Genomic DNA, 25589 nt, shown 5'->3' on the forward strand with positions numbered 1-25589 from the left:
TGGGTAAGTTCCCCAGGTAAATCACCCTTTACTGACAAACTGGATTTTCTGCTCAGTTCTTTGGTTTCTCAGCTCCTAGGGCATTTGGGGGTTGCTTTGCCTATATGGCTGTTTTATAGAACAAATGGTATAGCTGCTTTCAAACAGTCTGGCAGTTCCTCAAAAGGCCAAATGGAGAGTTACCGTGTGATGCAGCAGCAATTCCACTCCTAGGTATATACACAAGAGAAAATATGTCTACACAAAAGCTTGTACGTGAATGTCAATGGCAGCATTATTCATAAGAGCCATAATATCCATCAACTGATAAATGGATAAATAAAATGTACACACATACACTTGAAAATCATTTGGCAATAAAAAAGTGAAATATTGAATGGACGAACCATGGAAACATTACACGAAGTGAAAGAAGCCAGTAACAAAAGGCCACTTTTTATGTGATTGCATTTGTGTGAAATATCCAGAATAGACAAATCTATAGAGATCAGTATGATCTATAGAGTAGATTGGTGGTTGCCTAGGGCTGGGATGCGTGGAGAAGTGGAGGTGATGACTAAGGAGTATAGTGTTTCCTTTCAGTGTAATGAAAATGTTCTAAATTGATTTGGGGATGGTTGCACCACTCTGTGAATATGCCTAAAGTCATTGAATTACACATTTTAAATGGGTGAAATTTTTTTATGGTTTGTAAATTATAACTCAATAAAGCTTTGTTAAAAAAAACAAACAACAACTAATTACAGATCACATCTAATTGACAACATATTTTTACTTCCCTGAATCCAAAAAGAAGTGCCCAGGTATGGGATAGGGATGGGCAGAGAAACTGCTAAGAAGAGATGTTTGGGGTTGGTTAGAGTATAAAGTATGAAGTCTTTATTTTGAATTAACTCCGTGTGCTGCTGTTAACTGGAATTAGGCTTGTACTTATTTGCATGGCTGTGATAACGCTATTCTAGACCCGCATTGTCCAAGATGGTAGTAGCCTCTGGCCAAACGTGATTGAGTGCCCAAAATGGTATAGCCCAATTGAGATGTTCTGTAAGTATAGAACACACACTGGATTTTGAAAACTTAGAATGAAAAAAGTAAAATATCTCATTAATAATGCTTTATAATCATTGCATGTTTGGATATATTAGACTAAACAAAATATTTTTTAAAATTTAAAAAGAAGCTGTATTCTCTGAGAATGGAAGTTCTCCCTGGGAGATGAGGCTGTGTCAATGCATGGATGTACATGATTAGAAGTGTGTGTTTATTGAGTGATGGGTGTACATGATTAGAAGTGTGTGTTTGTTGAGTGATGGGTGTACATGATTAGAAGTGTGTATTTGTTGAGTGATGGGTGTACATGATTAGAAGTGTGTATTTGTTGAGTGATGGGTGTACATGATTAGAAGTATGTGTTGAGTGATGGGTATACTTGATTACAAGTGTGTATTTGTTGAGTGATGGGTGTACATGATTACAAGTGTGTATTTGTTGAGTGATGGGTGTACATGATTACAAGTGTGTATTTGTTGACTGATAGGTATACATAATTACACCTATCACTGTGTTTGTTCCATGGTGACCCACTGGACAACAGGGGGAAAAAGAGGCAGGTGGGTGCCTCTGAATTAGACACTTTATTTTATTTATTTTATTTTTTTTTTTTTGAGACGGAGTCTCGCTCTGTCACCCAGGCTAGAGTGCAGTAGTGTGGATCTCGGCTCACTGCAACCTCCAGCTCTTGGGTTCAAGCGATTCTCCTGCCTCAGTCTCCTAAGTAGCTGAGATTACAGGCATGCGCCACCAGGTCTGACTAATTTTTTTTTATTTTTAGTAGAGACAGGGTTTCGCCATGTCGGCCAGGCTGATCTCGAACTCCTGACCTCAGGAGATCTGCCTGCCTCAGCCTCCCAAAGTGTTAGGATTATAGGCATGAGCTACTGCACCCGGCCTGAATTATACACTTTAAACGGGTGAGGGTGAACTTTTTTATGATTTGTGAATCATATCTCAATAAAATTTTGTTAAAAAAAAACACACACACACACACAACTAACTACAGATCACATCTAATTGACAGCATATTTTTACTGCCCTGAATCCAAAAAGAAATGCCCACGTATGGGCTATTGGTAGGCAGAGACACACACACTTGTAATCATGTACACAACTGCTAGTGGTGGGGATGAGTCTGTGGGGGGGAAAACAGGAATTCAGAGTGCTGAGGAGCTTCCCTTACTGCTATGTCCACTTCCCTCCCCTGGGCATTGCTCCCTCGGCCTGGATTCACAAAGTTAATGCTTTTGGGAGCCAGGAACTAATTTCTTGGTCAAGGACACCTCCCTCCTGTCCAGTTAGGGGTCTCAGGGAGGAAATGGCAGGCGGGCAGTTTCATTCTTTCAGTTCCAGAAAATGTTTATAGCCATAACATATTTCCTCTATTAAACAAATTCTGAGGTAAGGGGAAACAGAGAGAGACAGTAAGAACATTGCAAGTCAAAAAGAATCTCAGCGCTCTTAGTTTAGGGAAGTTGGCGTTGCTCGCGCTGTGGTAGAAAAGCTGAGTATGGGAGAGAACTGTGGAGGGAAGGAAGAGAGGCAGTTTTGTCATCCCCACATCCGGTTTTGACTGGACACCATGCAGGCTGAGATCAACTTCAGAGGCAGTCAGCTGGAATCCCGTAACTTTATTTGCCCGTTTATTGTGTTGTTATTTTGTTGTTATTACTGGAAAAGGCAAGAATAGAACTATGAGAATGGCTTCCTTGAACATGCTGTCAACAAATCCCAGGATTTTTATAAACCCTATGTGAAAATCATGCTAAGAATCTGTTTTCTTCTTAGCATGTTTTTCACTTAGGTTTACAAAAGTATGTTTTGAAGAAAGCTTGAAAAGATCAGTGGAAAAAAATTCAGCATCAAATTTTCTCTGCAAATCAACTTGTCAAAAAAGACATGATTAACATCCATCCTGTAACTAGCGCATGAATGATCTTCCCTCTTTACGAATGTGTTTCAGCACAACTTTAATCTTGATGCCTTCCTCTTTCCACTCTTAACAGTGGATAGATGAAAAGGCAAGAGGAAAAACAAAGCAGCTGAAACACACCCAGACGCACACTTCAGCAGCATAGCCACGACGGTAAGCATTTTGAATTCAGCCAATTATGATCTGTGGACCACACCTCATTTACTTCATCAGTGTAGACAATAGTAAACTGACTGTAGTGAAATTTGGAACCATAGAAATATGATTCTATTTTAATACAGGCTTATTGGTTAACCCACAGACTATGCTACATATGAATAAGAGAAAATGTTTATTCTTAATTATGTAATGTAATTCCAGTGGAATTCGGTAGGTGGCATAAAAGAGCCTTTTTGTTTTGTTTTGTTTTCAACACTAAATGTGGTTAACAGTGAAATAAATCTTCAAGGAAGTGCTTGAATTTCTTATGGACTGCCAAACGGAACAGACAAGCAGGTTGTCTTGGTAAGCAACATACTATTTTATTTTGTAAAAGAAAATAATTGTATAGCTAGTTATTAAGTACAGAATTCTCAAAAATCTGTGTAAGTCCTGGGTGTTTTTCTAAGTGGGTTATATTTCTGATATGTACATAGTTACTGTGTAGTTTGTACTGGCATTTGTGTATCAGTTCTGAGTCCTAAATCAGAGAAAGTCCCCTCGCTGCTCTGGGAATAACACCTCGTGTGTGATTTGCTTACAAGAAATATTTTTGAGTTGGGAAAGAAATATTTGGGTCACACACGTCTTCTGATTTTCTTCCAGAGCAGCTGCTAGTTGTTGATTTTGACGGCATTTCTCTTCACCCCATCCAACCATTCGTATTCTCTTCGCAGTGTTAAGGAAAATGAGATATAAGTCAGTTACTCCTGGAGGTAATGCTGCTGTTCAGTGCTTCTGTTTTTGTGGGCAGGTTTGTTTCAGTTTTTTTCTCTGGGCTTTCCCACTAGCTAGTCCTTCTGTTTCTCAGACCACTAACATGGTTCTGGGGAGCTAGAAGTCAGGTGGAATTGCAGGTTTTGAAAATGTTTCCCAGGCTACACCCAATTTGGTCAAAAGACTTGAAAGCGAACGTGCTTTTATAACAAACAAAAGGCAAAGGTTCTCAAAACCACATAGAAAACAAAGCAGAACAGTTCTTGAACTGTCTCAAGTTCTTCTAACCTGCAATTAATAGCTAGTAGGGTTGTGCAGAGAAGGCCCTTAGTAAATATTTACAGGACTAAACTCAATGGGCCAGATAGATTGCATGGGTATTGTCCATTAAGACCAGTCAAAGCCTTGATATTATGCCTCCAAAATCTCCAAACGAAGACAAATTAAATGTATTGATTCATTGTATCATATAAAGTGAGGCTAAACCTATCATAATAATGAAAATTGACAGAAGCACACCTAGAGGCATTTTACACTTTCAAATTAAAGCATCCTTTACTGCTCAGCTTATTTTCTGGGTAGTAAAAGAGTTTTAAGGTTCTAAAATAGATGAGGCTCAGTCATGGTTGTTAAGACTTTGATCAAAAAATGCTTTGGTCTAGGAAACTGAGACATTGATTTTCATTGATTTAGCAAGTTTGGTACATAAAATTCAAAGATCCTGAAAATACTAAAAATCAGTTATTCCTGTGTATAACATTTGATTTCTTAATTATAGAAATAAGAATGGTTTTGTAAACTGAGTACATGAAATTAATGACTTTAAATGAAAGGGCAAGACGGAGGTTGGGCAAATAGAAGATATGTGAGTCAATTAATTTAACTCGACATAAGACTGAAGCTATGCTTTCATTAAATGCTTGTGTTAGCGGTGGCAAATCCATATGGGTCTGTTGGAACTTGATTCTTGCCTCCTCAGTGGAAAGAATTTGTCTGAGGGGCATTCGGCAGAGTGAGAGACTGAGGCAAGTTTTAGAGCCAGATTGAGAGTGTCACGCCCAGGGCCAGGTTCCAGCCCATACTGAGGTCTGAGGGGAGTGGGTGGATGAGCAGATAGCTGAAAGAACACTCAGGGGGCCGTAGGCAGGTGAAAGGTGATTTTATTCAGCAGCAGCTCTCATCAGCAGCTTACTTACAGTAGTTCTCTCAGACTGTCCGCCTTGTCCTGGCTGCTTAGTTTGGCAGCTTCCACGCACAGCTGTGCGTGCGGCTCTCCCTTGCCCTCAGGGTCAGCACCTTACCTCTTTCTCTTGGCTGGGCATGAGCACGCCAAGCTGTGTCCTGGCTCCCCTCAGTCCGTCTACAAAGACAGACAGCGTTGACTCTCTCTCTCTCTCTCTCTCTCTCTCTCTCTCTCTCTCTCTCTCTCTCTCTTTCTCTGGGTGCCAATGCAGGGTACGGTGTCAGCAGGGTAATTATACCATTTACAGACAACAGTGGCTTAGAGCCAAGGGATGAACCTTACCTATGTTATGGCGATGGTGGTAAGCTTCTCTATGCTATGTCTACATGGCTATGATAAAAAATGAGTTACACGCCTGCACTCTAAATTCGCTGAGTTACTCTGGATGTTTACCTTAGCCTGTCCTTGTCCAAAGCACAGCCATATTCCTTACAGAGAGTTTATTAAAAAGTTTTAGATCAGGAACGAAAGGAAGTAAAGTATACTTGGAAGAGGACCAACTGGGCAACTTGAGAGATCCAAGTGCCCAGTTTAACCTTTGACTTGGGGCTTATTCGTTGGCAGGCTTCTGGAGTTTTGTGTCTCTTCCTCCCTGATTCTTCCCTTGGGATGGGCTGTCTGCACGTGTGGTGGCCTGCCAGCCCTTGGGAGGGGCTGCATGCACACTGTGTTTACTGAAGTTGTACACATGCTCACTGGAGACACTTTTCCCTTGCCAGACAAGCCTTCTTAGAGGAAGGTCACATACCCATTGAAGTCTGCCATTGTGCCTCTTGGCATGCATGCTCCAGCCTGCTTGCCCAACTCCTGAGACTTTATCAGGAGGCTGCTAACCACCAGCTCAGGCGTGTTTTCTATCTATTAGGAGATTGACTTTCCCTGGTGCTGGCTACAACCAATTATTATTCTAGAGAGACTGTTTTTTTAGTTTTTGTTTGTTTGTTTGTTTTTGAGAGAGTCTCGCCCTGTTGCCCAGGTTGGAGTGCAATGGCATGACCTCAGCTCACTGTAACCTCTGCCTCCTGGATTCAAGCAATTCTCCTGCCTCAGCTTCCCCAGTAGCTGGGATTACAGGCGCCTGCCACCACACCCAGCTAATTTTTGTATTTTTAGTAGAGACAGGGTTTCACCATGCTGGCCAGGCTAGTCTCGAACTCCCAACCTCAGGTGATCCGCCCGTCTCGGCCTCCCAAAGTGCTGGGATTACAGCATGAGCCACGGCCCCCGGGTTAGAGAGACTGTTTAACAACTGCCTGATCATCACCTGATGGTCGCCTGATAATCCTGGTTGGGGGGCCCTTCTCCTGTCCTGCTCATGTCTGCCTAAGTACCTGCTCTAACACTTGCGGACAGGCAGTTTTATAAATGTATATATTTTTGTGACAATGGCTGTTGTTAAGGAAAAAAGGACAACTTTCATCTTGCTTGTGGTAGGTTCTGTGAGCCAAGCACTTGCACCCATACATGGGGTCCTGTCTGCCCCTGTCTCTCTGATCACTTTTGCATACCATGCTGATCACTGATTCCATGAACTCTGCAGTTGGCTAGGAGGTGGAAAGAGCCCTGATCTGGATTCAGGCATAGGAATAAGCAGGGAACCCCACTTGGGCCTTAAGGCCAGGCCACTTTTGTTTCGACCTATCTTGTAACAGGTAGCTCTGCTTTGAGATATTAGGCACTACCCCAGGGTATTATTTTTATTCCCATTATTTGAGTCCATTTAAATGGCCATAACAAAGTACCAGACTGGGTGGCTTATAAACAACAGACATTTGTTTCTCACAGTTCTTTAGGGTAGAAGTCTGAGATCAGGATGGTAGTGTTGTTGGGTTCAGGCGAGGGCCCTCTTCTGGTTTGCAGATGCCTCCTCCTTGTATTTTCACATGGCAGAAAGACAGCCAGAGAGCTCTCTGGGGTCCTTTTTATAAGGGTACTATAAAGGCTCTGTTCCTATGACCTAATTACTTCCCAATTTTCTCCTGCTAATACCATCACATTGGGGGTTAGGATTGCAACATAAGAATTTCACAGGGCACAAACACTGAAGCTATAACATCCATTGAAGTATTGCTCCTTGTGTGAGCAGCTCTTTCAGGAAGCTGGAGAGGAAGAATTGGGAAATTTCTGGGTCTTTCAGCCAAATACAATCAATGTCATAAAAACACCACTTTGACTTTTAACATGAACGTTAATGTCTGCATCATCTTCCTTGCTCAGTGTCTTCATGAACACTAATGGGGGTATCAGGCCCTTTTCCATGTTAGAAGAAATCAGGATAACAAAGGCATATTGGGCACCTCTACAAAAGGGTAAGTCCAAGGAAGGCTCAAAAAACCCAGATAAGTTTGCATGTCTAAATTGGGGAACTTTTGTAACTGAAGGTTGTTTCTAGAAGCTGAATTATTTAGGTTCTCTGTGCTCATTGAGATATGGAAGGGGATATATGAAGAGGAATTTGGTGCTTTGCTGATACTGATGGCCTGCTTGTCTAATGGTTCTAGGGGATTTTGAATACGTTCCTTGTGAGAACTGGGTAGCTGTGTAATCGCAGCTGAAAGGGTCTCTGGAGGTGAGTAGTGCACACTCTAGAGTTCATCCCAACACAGCTCCCTCTGTTCTCATATGCCACTGGAATGCTGACCACGAAATAGTGTCTGAGCTAGAGCAGTTTGAATACTGGTACAATAGGCATAACCTAGAACAATACCTGTCACTGCATAGAGAATAAATATGTATTTGATGAATGAATGAAAAAAAGTATTCTGAATAAGAGAGAGGAGGAAACAACTCCCTTTCTCAAAACCTCCCAGTGTTCGCCACCCTCTCGTCATTTTTGGGGTAGAATCCCAACTCCTTACAATGATCAACAAAGCCTGAGTGATCTTGGCCCTAACTCCTCTCATCTTCCCTAACTCCATGCTAACATTGAACTTCCCATTCCTTCTCAGACAAGCCAAGCTCAATTCCATCTCAGGTCCTTTATACTTGCCTTTTCTTTTGCCAGAAATGCCATAGGTTACCCAGACCTTCCCATAGGTTACTCATTCACTTCATTCTGATTTCTACTCTAGTGTCATCATCTCAAAAAGGCCCTCTCTAACTCATTACTCAAAAATAGCCATCCCCAAGCACTGTCTTATACCTACAATTTACCCTGATTTATTTTTCTCTGTAGAACTTATCACTACAGGAACTTGAGTTTAATCATTTGTTTATTTTCTGTCTCCCCACTAGACAAAAACTCCTTGAGAATTCAGACTATATCTTGTTCACTGCTCTATCTCCAGTTCTTAAAACATGGCCAGTAGGTGATCAGTCAATACTGGTTGAATACATAAATGGATGAATAAATGGATCTTCTGAGAGACCTTTTATTATGATCTAATTACCTTTTGAATAAGACCAAAGTTAGACCCAAACCGTGTATAGGTCATAAAGGGTAATAGAAAAGCTGTCCCAATACCACCATTTGGGACACCTCTTGAGAAAGTCATGGGGAGACACATGTCGAAGAGTGAAAGTACAGCAGTCGAGTCTTAGCTAGAGTTCTAAATAATTTTGGGAAGCTTGGGGCCTGAGAACTTTCTATGAACCCACCTGTATTAGTTTCCTGAGGCTGCTGTAACAGATGATCACAAATGTGGTGGCTTTGCCCTCAACGTTCTGGAGAGCAGAAGTCGAAACTCAAGGCATCAGCAGGGCTGCCCTCACTCCAGAGCCTCCTCTAGCTTCTGGCGGCTGTTGCTGTTCCTTGCCTTGTAGCTGCTGCACTCCAGTCTCTGCCTCCACTGTCACGAGGCCTTCTCCCCTGTTTCTTAGTCGTCTCTTCTCTTGTCCCTCTGCCTTTCTCTTAGAAGAGCACTTGTCATTGGAATTATGGACCACCTGGATAATTTGGGATGATCTCCTCATCTCAAGATCCTTAACTTTATTATCTCTGTAAAGACCCCTTTTCTAAGGAAGGTAACGTTCATGGTTTCTGGGGATTAGCACATGGTTAAGATGTAGACATATCTTTTGGTGAGCCACCATTCAATCTATTACACCATCCATATTAAAACTTATTTGATTAGAACTGGCATCATTATTTACCAATATATATACTTCTCTAGTTTTAGGCTGTGTAACCCAAAAGAATGTATCCTCCATTTTATGAGTCTCTAATAAAAAAAAAAAGTTTAATATCAGCCATGACTAATTTCATGTATTTTAAAAATGTATGTAATGTATTTCATCATTTCATGTATTTTTTCTCTCTAGAATCTGTATCTGTATCAAGATGATCTGAAGAACAGATTCTACCTTTAGGAATGTCTAGTGTTCCAGAATGACTAGCATCTTCCATTTTGCCATTATCTTTATGTTAACACTTCAGATCAGAATACAATTATCTGAAGAAAGTGAATTTTTAGTTGATAGGTCAAAAAACAGTCTCATCCACGTTCCTAAAGACCTATCCCAGAAAACAACAATCTTAAATATATCACAAAATTATATATCTGAGCTTTGGACTTCTGACATCTTATCACTGTCAAAGCTGAGGATTTTGATAATTTCTCATAATAGACTTCAGTATCTTGATATCAGTGTTTTCAAATTCAACCAGGAATTGGAATACTTGGATTTGTCCCACAACAAGTTGGCGAAAATTTCTTGCCACCCTACTGTGAACCTCAAGCACTTGGACCTGTCCTTTAATGCATTTGATGCCCTGCCTATATGCAAAGAGTTTGGCAATATGTCTCAACTAAAATTTCTGGGGTTGAGCACTACACACTTAGAAAAATCTACTGTGCTGCCAATTGCTCATTTGAATATCAGCAAGGTCTTGCTGGTCTTAGGAGAGCATTATGGGGACAAAGAAGACCCTGAGGGCCTTCAAAACTTTAACACTGAGAGTCTGCACATTGTGTTCCCAACAAGCAAAGAATTCAATTTTATTTTGGATGTGTCAGTCAGGACTGTAGCAAATCTGGAACTATCTAATATCAAATGTGTGCTAGAAGATAACGAATGTTCTTACTTCCTAAATATTCTGGCAAAACTTCAAACAAATCCAAAGTTATCAAGTCTTACTTTAAGCAACATTGAAACAACTTGGAATTCTTTCATTAGGATCCTCCAGCTGGTTTGGCATACAACCGTATGGTATTTCTCAATTTCAAATGTGAAGCTACAGGGTCAACTGGACTTCAGAGATTTTGATTATTCTGGCACTTCCCTGAAGGCCTTGTCTGTACACCAAGTCGTCAGCGATGTGTTCAATTTTCCACAAAGGGATATCTATGAAATCTTTTCAAATATGAACATCAAAAATTTCACAGTGTCTGGTACACGCATGATCCACATGGTTTGCCCATCCAAAATCAGCCCGTTCCTGCATTTGGATTTTTCCAATAATCTCTTAACAGACACGGTTTTTGAAAATTGTGGGCACCTTACTGAGTTGGAGACACTTATTTTACAAATGAATCAATTAAAAGAACTTTCAAAAATAGCTGAAATGACTACACGGATGAAGTCTCTGCAACAATTGGATATTAGCCAGAATTCTGTAAGCTATGATGAAAAGAAAGGAGATTGCTCTTGGACTAAAAGTTTATTAAGTTTAAATATGTCTTCAAATATACTTACTGACACTATTTTCAAATGTTTACCTCCCAGGATCAAGGTACTTGATCTTCACAGCAATAAAATAAAGAGCATTCCTAAACAAGTCATAAAACTGGAAGCTTTGCAAGAACTCAATGTTGCTTTCAATTCTTTAACTGACCTTCCTGGATGTGGCAGCTTTAGCAGCCTTTCTGTATTGATCATTGATCACAATTCAGTTTCGCACCCATCAGCTGATTTCTTCCAGAGCTGCCAGAAGATGAGGTCAATAAAAGCAGGAAACAATCCATTCCAGTGTACCTGTGAGCTAAGAGAATTTGTCAAAAATATAGAGCAAGTATCAAGTGAAGTGGTAGAGGGCTGGCCTGATTCTTATAAGTGTGACTACCCAGAAAGTTATAGAGGAACCCCACTAAAGGACTTTCACATGTCTGAATTATCCTGCAACATAACTCTGCTGATCATCACCATCGGTGCCACCATGCTGGTGTTGGCTGTGACTGTGACCTTCCTCTGCATCTACTTGGATCTGCCCTGGTATCTCAGGATGGTGTGCCAGTGGACCCAGACCCGGCGCAGGGCCAGGAATGTACCCTTAGAAGAACTCCAAAGAAATCTCCAGTTTCATGCATTTATTTCATATAGTGGGCACGATTCTTTCTGGGTGAAGAATGAATTATTACCAAACCTAGAGAAAGAAGGTATGCAGATTTGCCTTCATGAGAGAAACTTTGTTCCTGGCAAGAGCATTGTGGAAAATATCATCAACTGCATTGAGAAGAGTTACAAGTCCATCTTTGTTTTGTCTCCCAACTTTGTCCAGAGTGAGTGGTGCCATTATGAACTCTACTTTGCCCATCACAATCTCTTTCATGAAGGATCTAATAACTTAATCCTGATCTTGCTGGAACCCATTCCGCAGTACTCCATTCCTAGCAGCTATCACAAGCTCAAAAATCTCATGGCCAGGAGGACTTATTTGGAATGGCCCAAGGAAAAGAGCAAACATGGGCTTTTTTGGGCTAACCTAAGGGCAGCCATTAATATTAAGCTGACAGAGCAAGCAAAAAAATAGATTACACATCAAGCGAAAAATATTCCTCCTGTTGATGTTGCTGCTTTTGGAAGTTCCAACAATGACTTTATTTTGCATCAACACAAATGCAAACACAATTGTGAGTGTATGATGTAGGTAAAAATATGTACTTTCGGGCCCCAGTTCACCATTTATATGTGGTATTAAAAATTAACGAATGATATAACTTTGATTTAAGCAGTTGATTTCTGACACATAAGGTATCCACTTGTTTCTTTGCTATAACTGAGTTCTGAGTTTATCATGAAGTCAAGGGAAGCATCTGTTTCTCTTCAGTGATGTGTGTTCCGGGGTATCATGGTCAATATTGGAAAACGCCATGACTTTTATGAGTATAGCTGGGTTTGTATAGCAGATTTCTACAGCTTTTGATGCTTTCCTCAGTTCCATGGTGCATTCAACTCAACCTATTGATGGCTGCTCACTGATAATGCTGGAGACACTATGCCTGAAGGTTCCCCCGCAACCCCCGACCATGATGCCCACACAAAGGGCGGTTCAGAAGAGCTGGAAGTTGTCCTTGGAAACAGCCCTCAACCAATGTCAGAAAGAGCTGGGGGATAAATACCCCAACTTTCTCACCCATTTTTTAAGATAAATCTTGGGTATACCTTGCACTCTCCCTGAGTTCCCCAGTAAGATAAAATTCTGGTTGTCCACTGTCTTGATAAAGTATTCTCGATTCGCTTCCTTCCCATTTTTTTCTCACTTACTTATTCCTCTATGTGTATTCCATGGGATCACCTCTGTGATAAACTACTTGCCACTGAATATTTGTCTCAGGGTCTACTTATGAGGGAGCCCATACCAAGAAAGTGTTCCACCTCAGTCCAAATGGAAATTCTGAGTCTGGTTTTCTGTGGCTGGAGATCTCACTGAGATTCTGGTTGTATGAACTAACATGCACAAGAGCCTTTGGTCTTTTGATTAGAAGGAAGAATATAGTTGATATATAGTGCCTCTATATATAGCATCTGTCTCTTTAGGGAACTATTAAAGTTGAGCATGAGCAGATGGGGCAGTGTAAGGAATGGATATATCTGATGTTTCATACCCATCAAACATCCTGTCAGTCTACCTTTTTACTCCAGGAGCCAGCTCTGGGCTGGTGTAGTCATGACAAGAACGTTGTCATGACAAAAACCTTGTCATGACTACACCATGTATGTTTCACTTTATGCCCCGCATGACTTCACTGATACCACTGCATGGGATGCTTGCAGAAGCCTGTTCAACCATTCTGATACATGCATAAACCTGGAAGCACCAGGAATATCACTATGGGATGGGACGCATTATATACATGCTCCTTTCTTCTATTCTTGGGTTGAAAAATGAGGTATAATCAATACCTTTTCTCAAACAATCCCCAGTGGCTTTGTGGTTTACTTCCCCACAGGGTAACCAGCTCAGTAACTTGCTTTTGCATTGACTTTCCATTCTTCCTTGGTCACTCTTCCCATTCCCCTCACTCTTGAGCCCTGAGATTACTTCTCCAAACAAGCAACCTTCCCTTAACTCAAGGAGTCTAGAAAAAAAATAAAATAAAATAGAAAATAAAATAAAATAAAACAAAATAAAATAAAATAAAAAACAACAAACAACAAAAAGCCTACAAATGACCAGCACACAAAACTGTTACCCAGTCTCTACTTTTTTGAGTGGGAAGGAGCCCAAATAACACATACATATACTATTAGCTTCTTGGCCTAAAGAACTTGCAGTCAATCAGGGAACACTGCACATATCCAAATAACTAAAATAAAATCAATGAAACAAAGCTATAAAATAGAAGTTCAGAGGTTGCTTAAATTTAGTGGAAAAAAAAATCTTCTTAGAAATGACGGGTTTTTTTTGTTTTGTTTTGTTTTTTTCCATTAGGTCTTGAAGGAAGACTTTAACTTTGAATTTTTCAATGTGTAATGATGAAGAATGAAAAGGCCATTCTAAACAGAAAGATAAAGAGAGCAAAGGCAGGAATACCTGGGCCTATTCTTGAACTGGTGTCCCAGTTTGACTGGACCATGAGGTTCATGAAAAACAACAGTAGGATAGGAGTGTGGAAAGTTATATTAAGACTATATTGTCAAAGATCTTGAAAGTCAAACCATGGAGTTAGAGCTTGGGGATACGGGAAAGTCATTATTTAAACTTCTTTGAAGCATAATAGTGGGAGGCAAATTCAAACCATGAAATGTATGCTAAAAATAGGAAAACTATTGTTCTGTAACAGAATTGCAAAAATCGTAAGAACTGGATTTTCCCATTTTCTCTAGGATGATTGCACTTTCTGTATTGAACTTCAAGATTTCATAACCAAGTTTCAACTTCTCAGCAAGCAGTTGTGTATTCATTTTCAAGATCTATTTTAACAGTCTATTTTAACAAGCTGGGTGTTGTTAAACTGAAATTTATTCCCATAGTTCTGGAGGCTGAAAGTCCAAAATCAAGGTGTTGGCAGGATTGGCTCCTTTTGAGAGGAGAGAGGAAAGGATCCATTTCTATTGGGGACAACCCAGTCTCTTTTCTTAACTCAGAGATGGTTGTCTGCTCTCTGTCTCTTCACATCGTCTTCCCTCTATGCCTGTCTGTCTGTCTCTGTGTCCACAATTCCTTTTTTTTTTTTTTTTTTTTAATAAGGACACCAAGTACGTTGGATTAGGGCCCACTCTAATGACCTCATTTTAACTAAGTACATCTCCCAACAACCTTATTTCCAAAGAAGGTCTAATTCTGAGGTTCTGGGGTTCAGGACTTCAACATATGAATTTTTGGAGACACAATTCAACTTGTTACACCCTGTAAATCCAGAAAATAATTCCCTGAAAGGAACATAAAGTCACTTAGAGTTTATTTAACAAATTCAAAATTTTTAGACATTAGATCAGTCCTATACATAAATAGCTGATCTCATAAGTGGTTTTAAGGACGCTGGAGGGAGGTTGAAATTGTATTGGTGGAGTCTTCTGCCAAAGAATTCAAAGTTGGAAGATGAAGAATTCAGGACAAAGTATAGATAAATATCAACAATAATAAGAGCGATTTCACAGATAAATGAGAGGAAGTATTACAGAATGGGTAAATATGCAAGCCCTGAATCAAGTCTGGGTTTCAATTCTAGCTCCATCATGTATTTGCGGATGATCTTGGACAAGTTACTTAAACGTTCTAAGCATAGATTTCATTATTTGTAAAATATAGTCTTAGAGTATGTAGCTAAGACCTTTAGATTTCCAGCTATAAATTAAAAGACTGGTCAAATATGTCCGCCAAACTACAGTTTTCACATAATGAGCTTTCCAAGTGGTACTGTTGAAGCCCTTTCCCTAGAACCTAGGTCAGAGGGAGCACACCGGACCCATCCTTCTTGAGGGTAAATGAAACTCGTAATATACGAAAACCTCTCCAAAATCCTCTTGTAATATATAACTCTTCTCAGTCTCTCCAATCCCCTTCATTGGCTAGAGATGGATAGTTAGCAAAGGTCACAAAACCAGTTATCTAGTCTCACACCTCACTTGGGGGACCTCCACCAAAATTGAGACTAACCTAGTTCCATTTTATCAGCCTGCTATACTAGCGAGACTGCAGTGGGATGGGCATTTCATATGGCAATAATAGGAGGGCAAAGTAATTTGGAGATATATATATATGTGTGTGTGTGTATATATATATATCATTTGAAAATACTCATGCTCTTTGATCTGTCAGTTCTACTTTTAGGAATGTATCCTAAGAAAATAAGTTTAAATGTGAACAAATATTTATTTGTTAGCAACCATGGAAAATTTGAGACACTCCAAATTTCTAACAATGGAGGAATGTGTTTAATGACATATTGCACAACCATTTAATATAATGTATAAGATTAAGATGGTAATTTTTATATTATGTCATTTTCACTACAAATTTTAAAAAAATTTATAGGGCCTGGTGTGGTGGCTCAGTTTCTGTAATCCCAGCAACTCAGGAGACTAAGGCAGGAGGATTGCTTGAGCCCAGGAGTTTGAGGCTGCAGTGACCTAGGCTTATGTTACAACATAAATAAAAAGCATAGGATACAAAAGTATATGTACACAATGATTTCAACTAGGTTAAAATATGCATAGAAAATGATCTAGATGAAATATTAAAAAATTATCACTGCTTGCCTACAACTGGTGTTTGTTTTTGTTTTTATACTTTTCGGCACCTAAAAAATTTACAACAAACAAATAAGGAAATGGGGCTTAGGAGACCAAAAATAGGTCTCTCCCAGTGGAACGGTAGAGAATAAATGTTATAAAGCTGGGCTTTGTAAACTGGCATGCTGGGATTAAATCCTGGCTCAATTTCTCTGTAGAAGAGAAAAGAGAGGGCACAAATCCTCTGTCCATAGATAAATTCCTTAACTCTTCCTAACCTCCTTTTTCTCATCTGTAAAATGGGCATAATACTGATACCTTTCTCATACAGTTGTTTTAGAAATCAGTGGTACAATGTATGTAATTGACTTATCTTAGGGTCGTGGCTATTTACTCTAGAGGTGGCGGACACAGTGGGGAGGAGGAGCTCTCGGATCTCCGCCTGAATTTGGCTTCTTCCACCTTCTTCTAGTGACTTTGGGTGGTTATGTACTCCTTCTCTGCTTTATTATTGTGGAGATATAAAATGAGAGTAATGAAAATACCTGTCTCCTGTATTGTTACAAGGATTAAATGAGTTAATACAGATAATGTCTATAGAACAGTTCCTGGCATTAAGCAAAAGCTCAATAATGTTAGTTATTTTTATGTCATTATCATCATTCTTCTTGTCCTTATTATCTTATACCACCAAATATGGAACTGGAGCTGAGGTGCTGATTTTGTTTCATCTAGATTATCCTGGGCTTTCTAAGATGAAATAAAATCAGAAAAGAGACAAAAGTTACAGAAAAACTGGGAACAGCTCCATGTTAAACAAGCAAATGAACAAATGAGGCAAACAAAACAACTAAAAATGGCAAATGGGGAAATAAGAAAGTGGGAAGTAAACTGTTAGCAAATATCAGAGATAAAATTCATATATATCAAGAACTAATAGAGTGAAATAGAAAAGCACTAAGATCTCCATTGATATGTGGGCAATAAGCATGGTCAGCTCAAAACAGGATCCAGTTAGAAAACAAACTTATGAAAAATTTCAACCTCATTAATGCAGCCCAAGTGTCCCCAAGGTTTCTCGTTTTTCGAGTTACCACTTCCTTTTCATTTTAAGTAAAATGACTCAAGTCCCCAACCCTTATGGTTACAGGAAAACAGTTCCTCTTGAGGATTTCAGAGAAGAGCTGGACTTCCTGGCTGACTCTCACATTCTCTCCTTCTGAACTGCTTCTTCTGGTAGCTCCCTGTTACTTTGGACCAGTTCGCACTGCCTTCCTTGACTGTTCTGGAACTGTGTGATGGACTTTATCCTACTAGGACCCAGTCGCTTCTTGAATTCCCCGAATAAACACCCACCCGTGTGAATGACAAGCCTTAATAAAAATTCATTATCAAAGTTAATCAATAAGGTCCCAAACAAGATTGAGAGCCAGGGGACAGAAGTACCACCAATAATGATATAGTCACAGGCAGACCTATGAGGATGTTCATCTTTCCTTTAAGACAACTTGAAGTTACAGATATTTCTTAGAACTTAAAAAGTTTGATAGCCCCTTACCCAAACAAATAGAAATGTTGGAAAATATGTTAAAGAAATTTCTGGCCGGGCGCGGTGGCTCAAGCCTGTAATCCCAGCACTTTGGGAGGCCGAGACGGGCGGATCACGAGGTCAGGAGATCGAGACCATCCTGGCTAAAACGGTGAAACCCCGTCTCTACTAAAAAATACAAAAAACTAGCCGGGCGCCGTGGCGGGCGCCTGTAGTCCCAGCTACTCGGGAGGCTGAGGCAGGAGAATGGCGTGAACCCGGGAGGCGGAGCTTGCAGTGAGCTGAGATCCGGCCACTGCACTCCAGCCTGGGGGACAGAGCGAGACTCCGTCTCAAAAAAAAAAAAAAAAAAAAAAGAAATTTCTATGAAATTAGAACAAAATGACTAATTGCCAATGCAAGAGAAAAAATAAGTGAAAGCCTAAGTCTGGGAAGTCCACATCCATCTGATAGGTATTCTAGAATGAGAAAAAGAGATGAGGTGAAGACATTATAAAAAATAAATAAATAAGACAGAGAAATCCCACTGAAGGACATGAATCTCTCCTAAAAGTACCCAGCAAAACGAACAGTTCAAAGACCCAAACCAAGGCACTTTCTCTTGAAATTTTAGACCATCGGGGACAACAATAGTAAAAGCTTCCAGAGAGAGAGAAAGAAAAAAGAAAGCAGGTTACATACAAAGAATCAGAAATCAGAATGGCCATGCATCTCTCAGTACAATGCTAGAAGCTAGAAGATAATAGAACGATACCTTCAAAATTATATAGAAAAATCATTTGCAACTTGTAACTTTATATTCAGTCAAACAATCAATCAAATATGAGGCATGACAGTCAAATTCTGGCTCCAAATTAACCATCAATGCATTTTCGGGAGACTACTGGATGATGAGTTCCACTACAACAGATGAAAATTATACACTTCCTTTTCTCTCTATTTCTCTCCTGTTCTTTGCCTTCCATCCCAATTTTCTCTATTTGTGTTTCCCCTGTTCTTTCTCTTTTTTGCTTTCTCCTTTTGATCCTCTCCTTGTGGTGCTTTTCTCTTCTATTTCTCTCTTTTTCTCTTTAAATTTTCTTTAATATTTATTTGTCCTCCTTTTCTCCCCCATGACACCTCTAACAGATACACATATTCCTTCCTAAAGCCTTTGGGAGAGTTTCTGAAGATGCAGGTTCTGAGTGATGGCTCTTACAACAGGACCAATCCCAGAGTGAGCAGGGTCAGTTGAGAGGGGAAGTGGGAGTGGGAGTCAGGAGGTAGCACATGGGGAAATGAGAGGGAGAAATATCAATATTTGGTATCTTAGGGAAAGTTTTCTGGGTGCATTAGAGTTCAAGTTTGTTGGTTCATTGTAGGACTGTCATTTATTAACCTAAGGCTCTAGTCCTGTTTGTCCAATATGGTAGCCACTAGCCGTATATGGCTATTGAATGCTTGAAATGTGACAAGCCTGAATTGAAATGTGCTATAAGTGTAAAACACATACCAAATTTCAAAGACATTGTATATAAAAAAGTCAAATATCTTGCTAGTAATTTTTTATATTGAGTATTAGTGAAATAATATTTTAATGTGGTGAATTATATAAAATACATTATTAAAATTAATTTCACCTTCTTCTGTCATTTTAGTGTGGTTACCAAATCTCTCCAAGGTCTTTCAGGTTCCTAGAACATACCTAGGATCATTTTATTTTATTCTTTCTTTTTTTTTTTTGAGATGGAGCTTTGCTCATGTCACCCAGGCTGGAGTGCAGTGGTGCGATCTCGGTTCACTGCAACCTCCACCTCCCAGTTTCAAGCAATTCTGCTGCCTCAGCTTCCCGAGTAGCTGGGATTACAGGTGTGTGCCACCATGACCAGCTAATTTTTTGTATTTTCAGTAGAGACAGGGTTTCACCATGTTGGTCAGGCTGGTCTCAAACTCCTGACCTCAGGTGATCCACCTACCTTGATCTCCCAAAGTGCTGGGATTACAGGTGTGAGCCACCATGCCGGGCCAGGATCATTTTATTTGTTTGAACTAAAATGTTCTCCCCTCTGTATACTCAAATGTAGTAAATGAATGACAAATGATTTAAATTTTCTAACCATGTGAGAATTTTATTACTTTTCATTTATTTTTCAGAAATAGGATTTAGAAAAAAAAAAGTTGTCACTGTTTTCATTTACTGATACCAGTAATTAAAGTAAAGGAACTTTCCCCAGCTAACACATGCTCCATACTAGACCCTGAGCCACCTACAGTGCCCTTAGGGAGAATGCAAGCCCAGGCCCTGCCTTCTACCCGGCAGCAGCTCTAGGTCATGTGACTTTCCCACCTGCCTGGATCAGGGACCAAGGCCCTCTTAAAGGCAAGAACTATAAAAATAGGCCATGCGTGGTGGCTCATGCCTGTAATCCCAGCACTTTGGGAGGCCAAGGTAGGTGGATCACCTGAGGTCAGAAGTCCAAGACCAGCCTGGCCAACATGGCAAAACCCCGTCTCTACTACAAATACAAAATGTAGTCGAGCATGATGGCGCACACCTGTAATCCCGGCTACTTGGGAGGCTGAGGCAGGAGAATCGCTTGAACCCAGGAGGAGAAGGTTGCAGTGAGCTGAGATCAAGCCACTGCACTCCAGCCTGGGTGACAGAGCAAGACTCTGTCTCAAAATAATAATAAATATAAAATAAGCTAGCCGCCTGTAAGGTGGTCATGAATCCTCCACCCAACAGAGACACTCCTCTTGCATAGTGAGGCAAAGATCTGAACAGATTTCCCATCTTGGGGGAGGTATTCTCAGAGCGAGCCTCAGCCCTGACTGTAAGCCATGAGCCTGGGAAAAGGCTGTAGGAAGACACATGCAGAAGCAAAGGCAGCAATAAAGAGAAGTGGGGAATAGAAAGAGAAGTAGATTGAGGAAGAGTCAAAGAGAATTCAAGTCACAGCTAAAGTGGAGAGCAGCCCAACAAGACAGGCTGACCACCACGGCTGCTCTGGGAGTCCCCAGAAGCCACTGCTCCAGGTCTCTACAGGGCCGGGCTGTGCTGCTCTGTTTCCTTACAGCCTCTCGTGTCCTTAAAGTAAACCTCCATCCCCTTGTGGTAACCCAAGGCTCTCTGTTCATTGCAACTTACGTGAAAGCAGAATCATAGAAGACCCACCTCTGGAATCAGAGGAAGACATAGGAGGGAAATGTGTGTGTGTTTGTGTTTGTGTTTGTGTGTGTATATGTGTGTGTGTGCACATGCATGTGTGTAGGGCCGGGGGAAGGTTTTTTTAAAAGGAATAAAAATATTACATCTCAAAGTTATCAGCACATATGGTTCTGAGCATACTATTCTTGGTTGCTAGTTGTGAATAAGGATTTAAACGTTTTAGAAATCTCAGGTGAAGGCAGAGAGAGTATTACATAACCTCTTGGGCACCTGGAGTCGTGAAAAAATTGTGGACTTTGGAACCAGACTTACTTAGTTTTGAATCTTGGCTCCCTCTTCTGTTGGATGATGACCTTGTGGAAGTTTTTTGTTCTCTCTCAACCAGTTTCTTCATCTGACGAATGGGAATAAAGTATATGTTCTATGTAGTTTGTGGTGATGGTTAGCCCATATCTTGTGTGCAATACTATCTACACTTAGGAAGTAAATGCAAGCTTAATGATGATGATTAGATGACACAGACGACAACTCCTTACTTGGCTCAACTTGTTTTTGGTAAACAAATGTAAAAACACTTAAAGAAAACTTCTCTGTTTACTGACAATAAAGTATTTAAACATGTCCATCTCTGGGAAAAGGAAGAATATGTCTTTGGACAACAAAAACCCCAAGTGATTATTTTTCCTTGAGAGGGCAATATACAATGTGAGTGTGCTGATCATAGTAGCTTGAGAATTTCTGAAATGAAAAAGATTTTAGAGCTTAGTTCATCCAACAAGCTGGGAATACCCTCTCCAACATTCCTGACGGGTGTACGGCCAGCACCTGTCTTCCTCCGTCTGTGTAATACAGACATGTTTGTATATGTTTAGGTGGGCAGCAGAACTGGTTTTGTTTTGCTGTTGTTTTTCTTTTTACATTTATTTATATTTTGTGTGACTTCCCCCTACAATACATGTGGAAAGACATGGACTACATTTTAAATTTAGAAACCCCAACATGGTAGTCAAAAAAATGTATTTTAAGGCCGAGCATGGTGGTCACGCCTGTAATCCCAGCACTTTGGGAGACCGAGACGGGCAGATCACAAGGTCAGGAGATCGAGACCATCCTGGCCAACACTGTGAAACCCCATCTCTACTAAAAATACAAAAAAACTAGCCGGGCGTGGTGGCGGGCACTTGTAGTCCCAGCTACTCGGGAGGCTGAGGCAGGAAAATGGGTGAACCCAGGAGGCGGAGCTTGCAGTGAGCCGAGATCGCACCCCTGCACTCCAGCCTGGGCGACTGAGCGAGACTCTGTCTCAAAAAAAAAAAAAAAAATGTATTTTAAGAACCCACGCACTCCCCAATTTTACATGACATAAATCTATTATAATCATTCATGTTTAAATTGATCATTCCTCCTGTGGACAAATCCATTTGGAAATTTTCTTCTTTACTCATGATCTCCAGCAGTCACCTAAATCTTAAGTCAAGTATGAAAAAAACCTCAAAAATGTTGCTTTAAAAATTGATCTGTACTTTGCAATCTACATTGTTTTAAAATACCATGCTTGTTTTATCACTTCACTTCAAGAAAAGACCTCTAGATCAGAGGTCTCCAATCTTTTTGGCACCAGGACCAATTTCATGGAAGACAGTTTTTCCACAGACCGGGTCTGGAGATGGGGGAGAGATGGTTTCAGGATGATTCAAGCATATTACATTTATTGTGCACTTTATTTCTATTATTATGACATTGTAATATATAATGAAATAATTATACAACTCACCATAATGTAGAACCAGTGGAAGTCCTGAGCCTGTTTTCCTGCAACTAGATGGTCCCATCTGACGTGATGGGAGGCAGACAGATCATCAGACATTATTAGATTCTCATAAGGAGCACACAACCTAGATCCCTCCCATATGCAGCTCACTGTAGGGTTCACACTCCTATGAGAATCTAATGCTGCCACTGATATGACAGGAGGTGGAGCTCAGGTGGTAACGCAAGTGATGGGGAGTGACTGTAAATACAGATGAAACTTCATTTGCTTACCCACCACTCACCTCCTGCTGTGTGACTCGGTTCCTAACAGGCCGTGAACTGGTACCTGTCTGTGGCCCAGGGGTTGAGGACACCTGCTCTAGATAACTCCTTCCCACCCTCTCCTGCCTGATTGCTGAAATTATGGAGTCACCATTCCTATTCCTGCCCATCATCACATGACTGCCCTACCCAACTGATGAAAGGGATAACTGACCTGCACCTTGAAGAAAAGCATCGTCAAAGTGCTCTAAGATGCTGTGGAAAACCAGTATGGTGGTTCTGCAAAAAATTAAACAGAATGAATGGTCATATGATCCATGAATTCCACTTCTAGGTATAGACTCAAAAGAATGTTAAGCACCAACTTAAATAGGTATTTGTGCACCACGTTCATAGCAGCATTATTCACAAGAGCCAAAAGGTGAAAACCACCCAAATGTCCGTTTATGGATGAATGAATGAACAAAACGTGGGACGTACATACAACAGAATAGTATTCAGCCTTAAAAAAGGAAGGAAAGATTCTATTATTCTATGTAATAATAATAGAAATGATAAGGACGAACCTTGAAGACATTATGCTTAATGAAATAAGCCAGTCTCAAAAAAACAAATATGGTATAACTCCACGGACATGAGGTACCTAGAGCAGTCAAATTCACACAGACAGAAAGTAGAATTATAGTTTCCAGGGTCTGAGGGGAGGGGAAAATCGGAAATTATTGTTTAATGGGCATAGAATTTCAGTTTGGGATGATGAAAAAGCTCTGGAGATGGGCAGTGGTAGTGGTTGCACAACAGTGTGAATGTACTTAATGCCAGCAAATTGTACATTTAAAAATGTTTAAGTTCGGCTGGGCACGGTGGCTCACGCCTATAATCCCAGCAGTTTGGGAGGCCGAGGATCCCAAAGGATCCTCGAGGATCACGAGGTCAGGAGTTAGAGACCATCCTGGCTAACACGGTGAAACCCCATCTCTACTAAAAATACAAAAAACTAGCCGGGCGTGGTGGCGGGTACCTGTAGTCCCAGCTACTCGGGAGGCTGAGGCAGGAGAATGGCGTGAACCCGGGAGGCGGAGCTTGCAGTGAGTTGAGATCGCGCCACTGAACTCCAGCCTGGCGACAGAGACTTCGTCTCAAAAAAAAAAAAAAAAAAAATTGCTTTATGTTGGGCGCGGTGGCTCACACTGTAATCCTAGCATTTTGGAGGCCAAAACAGGCAGTTCACTTGAGCTCAGGAGTTCCAGATCAGCCTGGGCAACATGGCGAAACCCCATCTCTACAAAAAATACGAAAAACTTAGCCAGGCCAGTTGGTGAGCGCCTGTAGTTCCAGCCATTTGTGCAGCTGAGGAGGATGGATTGAGCGCAGGAGGTCAAGGCTGCAGTGAGCAGTGATCACGCCACTGCACTCCAGCCTGGGTAACAAAGTGAGACCATATCTCAAAAAAAAAAAATAAATAAATAAAAAATAAAGTAAAAAATAAAATGGAAAGATAGTGAACATGGTAACTTTTCTGTTTTGTGTATTTTACCAAAATTTTAAAAAGTGCTAAGATTATAATGAATATATATAACATGCCATACCACTACCATGCAGAAGAGGGCGGATGAGGTTTAAGCGTTACAGAAAAACTTGATTCAATTCGCTCCTGCAGCCAATTCTGACCGTGTCAACGAGTCATCCACACACCTGCAGCTCTGCTGAGACCGTGCAAGCCCCGGGGTAAGAACCTTAGCTTTGTTTGTTGTAACTCTCGTTAAAAAGATATAAGGGCTGCATGGGTCTTTTTTAAAGAGGAGATAATTCGAGCTAATATTGAGGGGAGGGAGGTAGGGTTATTTAGATTTTTAGTATTTACTGTTTTGTCTAGATTAATGATTAGTGACCTTGGGGCTACTGATCTGAGGAATTTGTTGCAGATACTTGAGATCGTGGGTTCCTTTTCACTGATTGCGGATCAAACCTGGTCAGCCCTTCTATTCAGATTGAACGGTCCCATGCATTGTGGCAAGTTTTCTCTAGCTCTTGTTTCCCCATGGTGTATGTTCACCTCTGCTGGGTGAAACCTTTGGCTATTTAAGGCATATTTGTTGCTCCTTTACCCCATTGAAAAGTTCTGCATTTGTGTTACCTGTTTAAAGGTAGGGGCAGATCTGATGGATCTTGTACATTGCAGTTCTTATTCCCTTTCCTTCAGAAGTGGACAAAGAGGGCCATATGTGGTTGCTGTGAAGAAGAGGATGGTTAACAACCTGTGAGCATTTGATTTCTTCATGAGCTTTCTCGCAGACCACCTACATTGAGCTATTAATTAGGAATAGCATGCACTTCGAGTTTTATTTCAATTCTTGTGAACTTATAACTTTCCTAAGAATATATACACGTGTAGGCAAAGTCTCTTGAACTTTGTGGCACCTAGCAGAGTGTCCCACAGCAGCCGCATGAAGCTTCAGAGAGAGGGGCATGGGGTGAGAAAGGAGGAAGTGGCCGCCATGGCAGCTGGTCAGATCAATGGATTCAACCTCCGTGATTTGGTCCTTAGGATGTGATTACATCCTAAGCTACCTCATTTCAAGGTTTGAGGTGCCTTCCAGTTGGGTTTAGCTACCATCCAGAAGGAAACAAACAGGTCTGGGTTCAAATCTCTGCTTCTTCAATTGGCCATCTTGGGCAAGTTACTTTACCTCTGGGCTTTAGCTCCTCCATCTGTAAAATATGAATAATAATGGCCGCCATTTTGTTGAGTTGTTGAGGGATTAAACAAGATAATGGACAGAAAACACTTAGCTCCATGTCAGATACATAGGAAATACTAAAAAGAAGTCATTCTTACACTTATGTTGCAAAGATCATTCAACATTCAATAGGTTCTTAA

General features: G+C 40.6%; 2 protein-coding genes across 7 annotated transcripts in view; both read left to right on the plus strand.

Annotated features, from left to right (window-relative positions):
- Positions 1–3067: 3067 nt before the first annotated feature.
- On the plus strand, positions 3068–12019 carry LOC105487739 (toll like receptor 1). Of its 3 annotated transcripts, none has more exons than XM_011751386.3 (2): positions 3068–3139; positions 9405–12019. In XM_011751386.3, exon 2 carries the CDS (start codon positions 9472–9474, stop codon positions 11830–11832), a length of 2361 nt encoding a protein of 786 aa, XP_011749688.2. In that variant the 5' UTR covers positions 3068–3139; positions 9405–9471; the 3' UTR covers positions 11833–12019. The 3 variants fall into 3 exon arrangements, with proteins under 3 accessions (XP_011749688.2, XP_024650512.2, XP_024650509.2); XM_024794744.2 differs by lacking the exon at positions 3068–3139 and adding an exon at positions 3419–3490; XM_024794741.2 differs by lacking the exon at positions 3068–3139 and adding an exon at positions 7365–7453.
- The window catches only part of LOC105487740 (toll like receptor 10), a 49772-nt gene continuing 27268 nt past the window's right edge, over positions 3086–25589 (plus strand). Inside the window, exon 1 of one of the 4 annotated variants that reach the window (XM_071093733.1) lies at positions 3086–3139. The gene's annotated coding sequence lies outside the window, so the exon portion shown is untranslated. Of the gene's footprint in view, positions 3140–24170; positions 24969–25589 lie in introns of those variants that run through there. The other 3 variants (XR_011621361.1, XM_011751389.2, XM_011751387.2) reach the window with 3 other exon arrangements.

This window comes from Macaca nemestrina, chromosome 3, assembly GCF_043159975.1.
Source record: "Macaca nemestrina isolate mMacNem1 chromosome 3, mMacNem.hap1, whole genome shotgun sequence".
In the NCBI taxonomy this organism is placed as follows: Eukaryota; Metazoa; Chordata; class Mammalia; order Primates; family Cercopithecidae; genus Macaca; species Macaca nemestrina.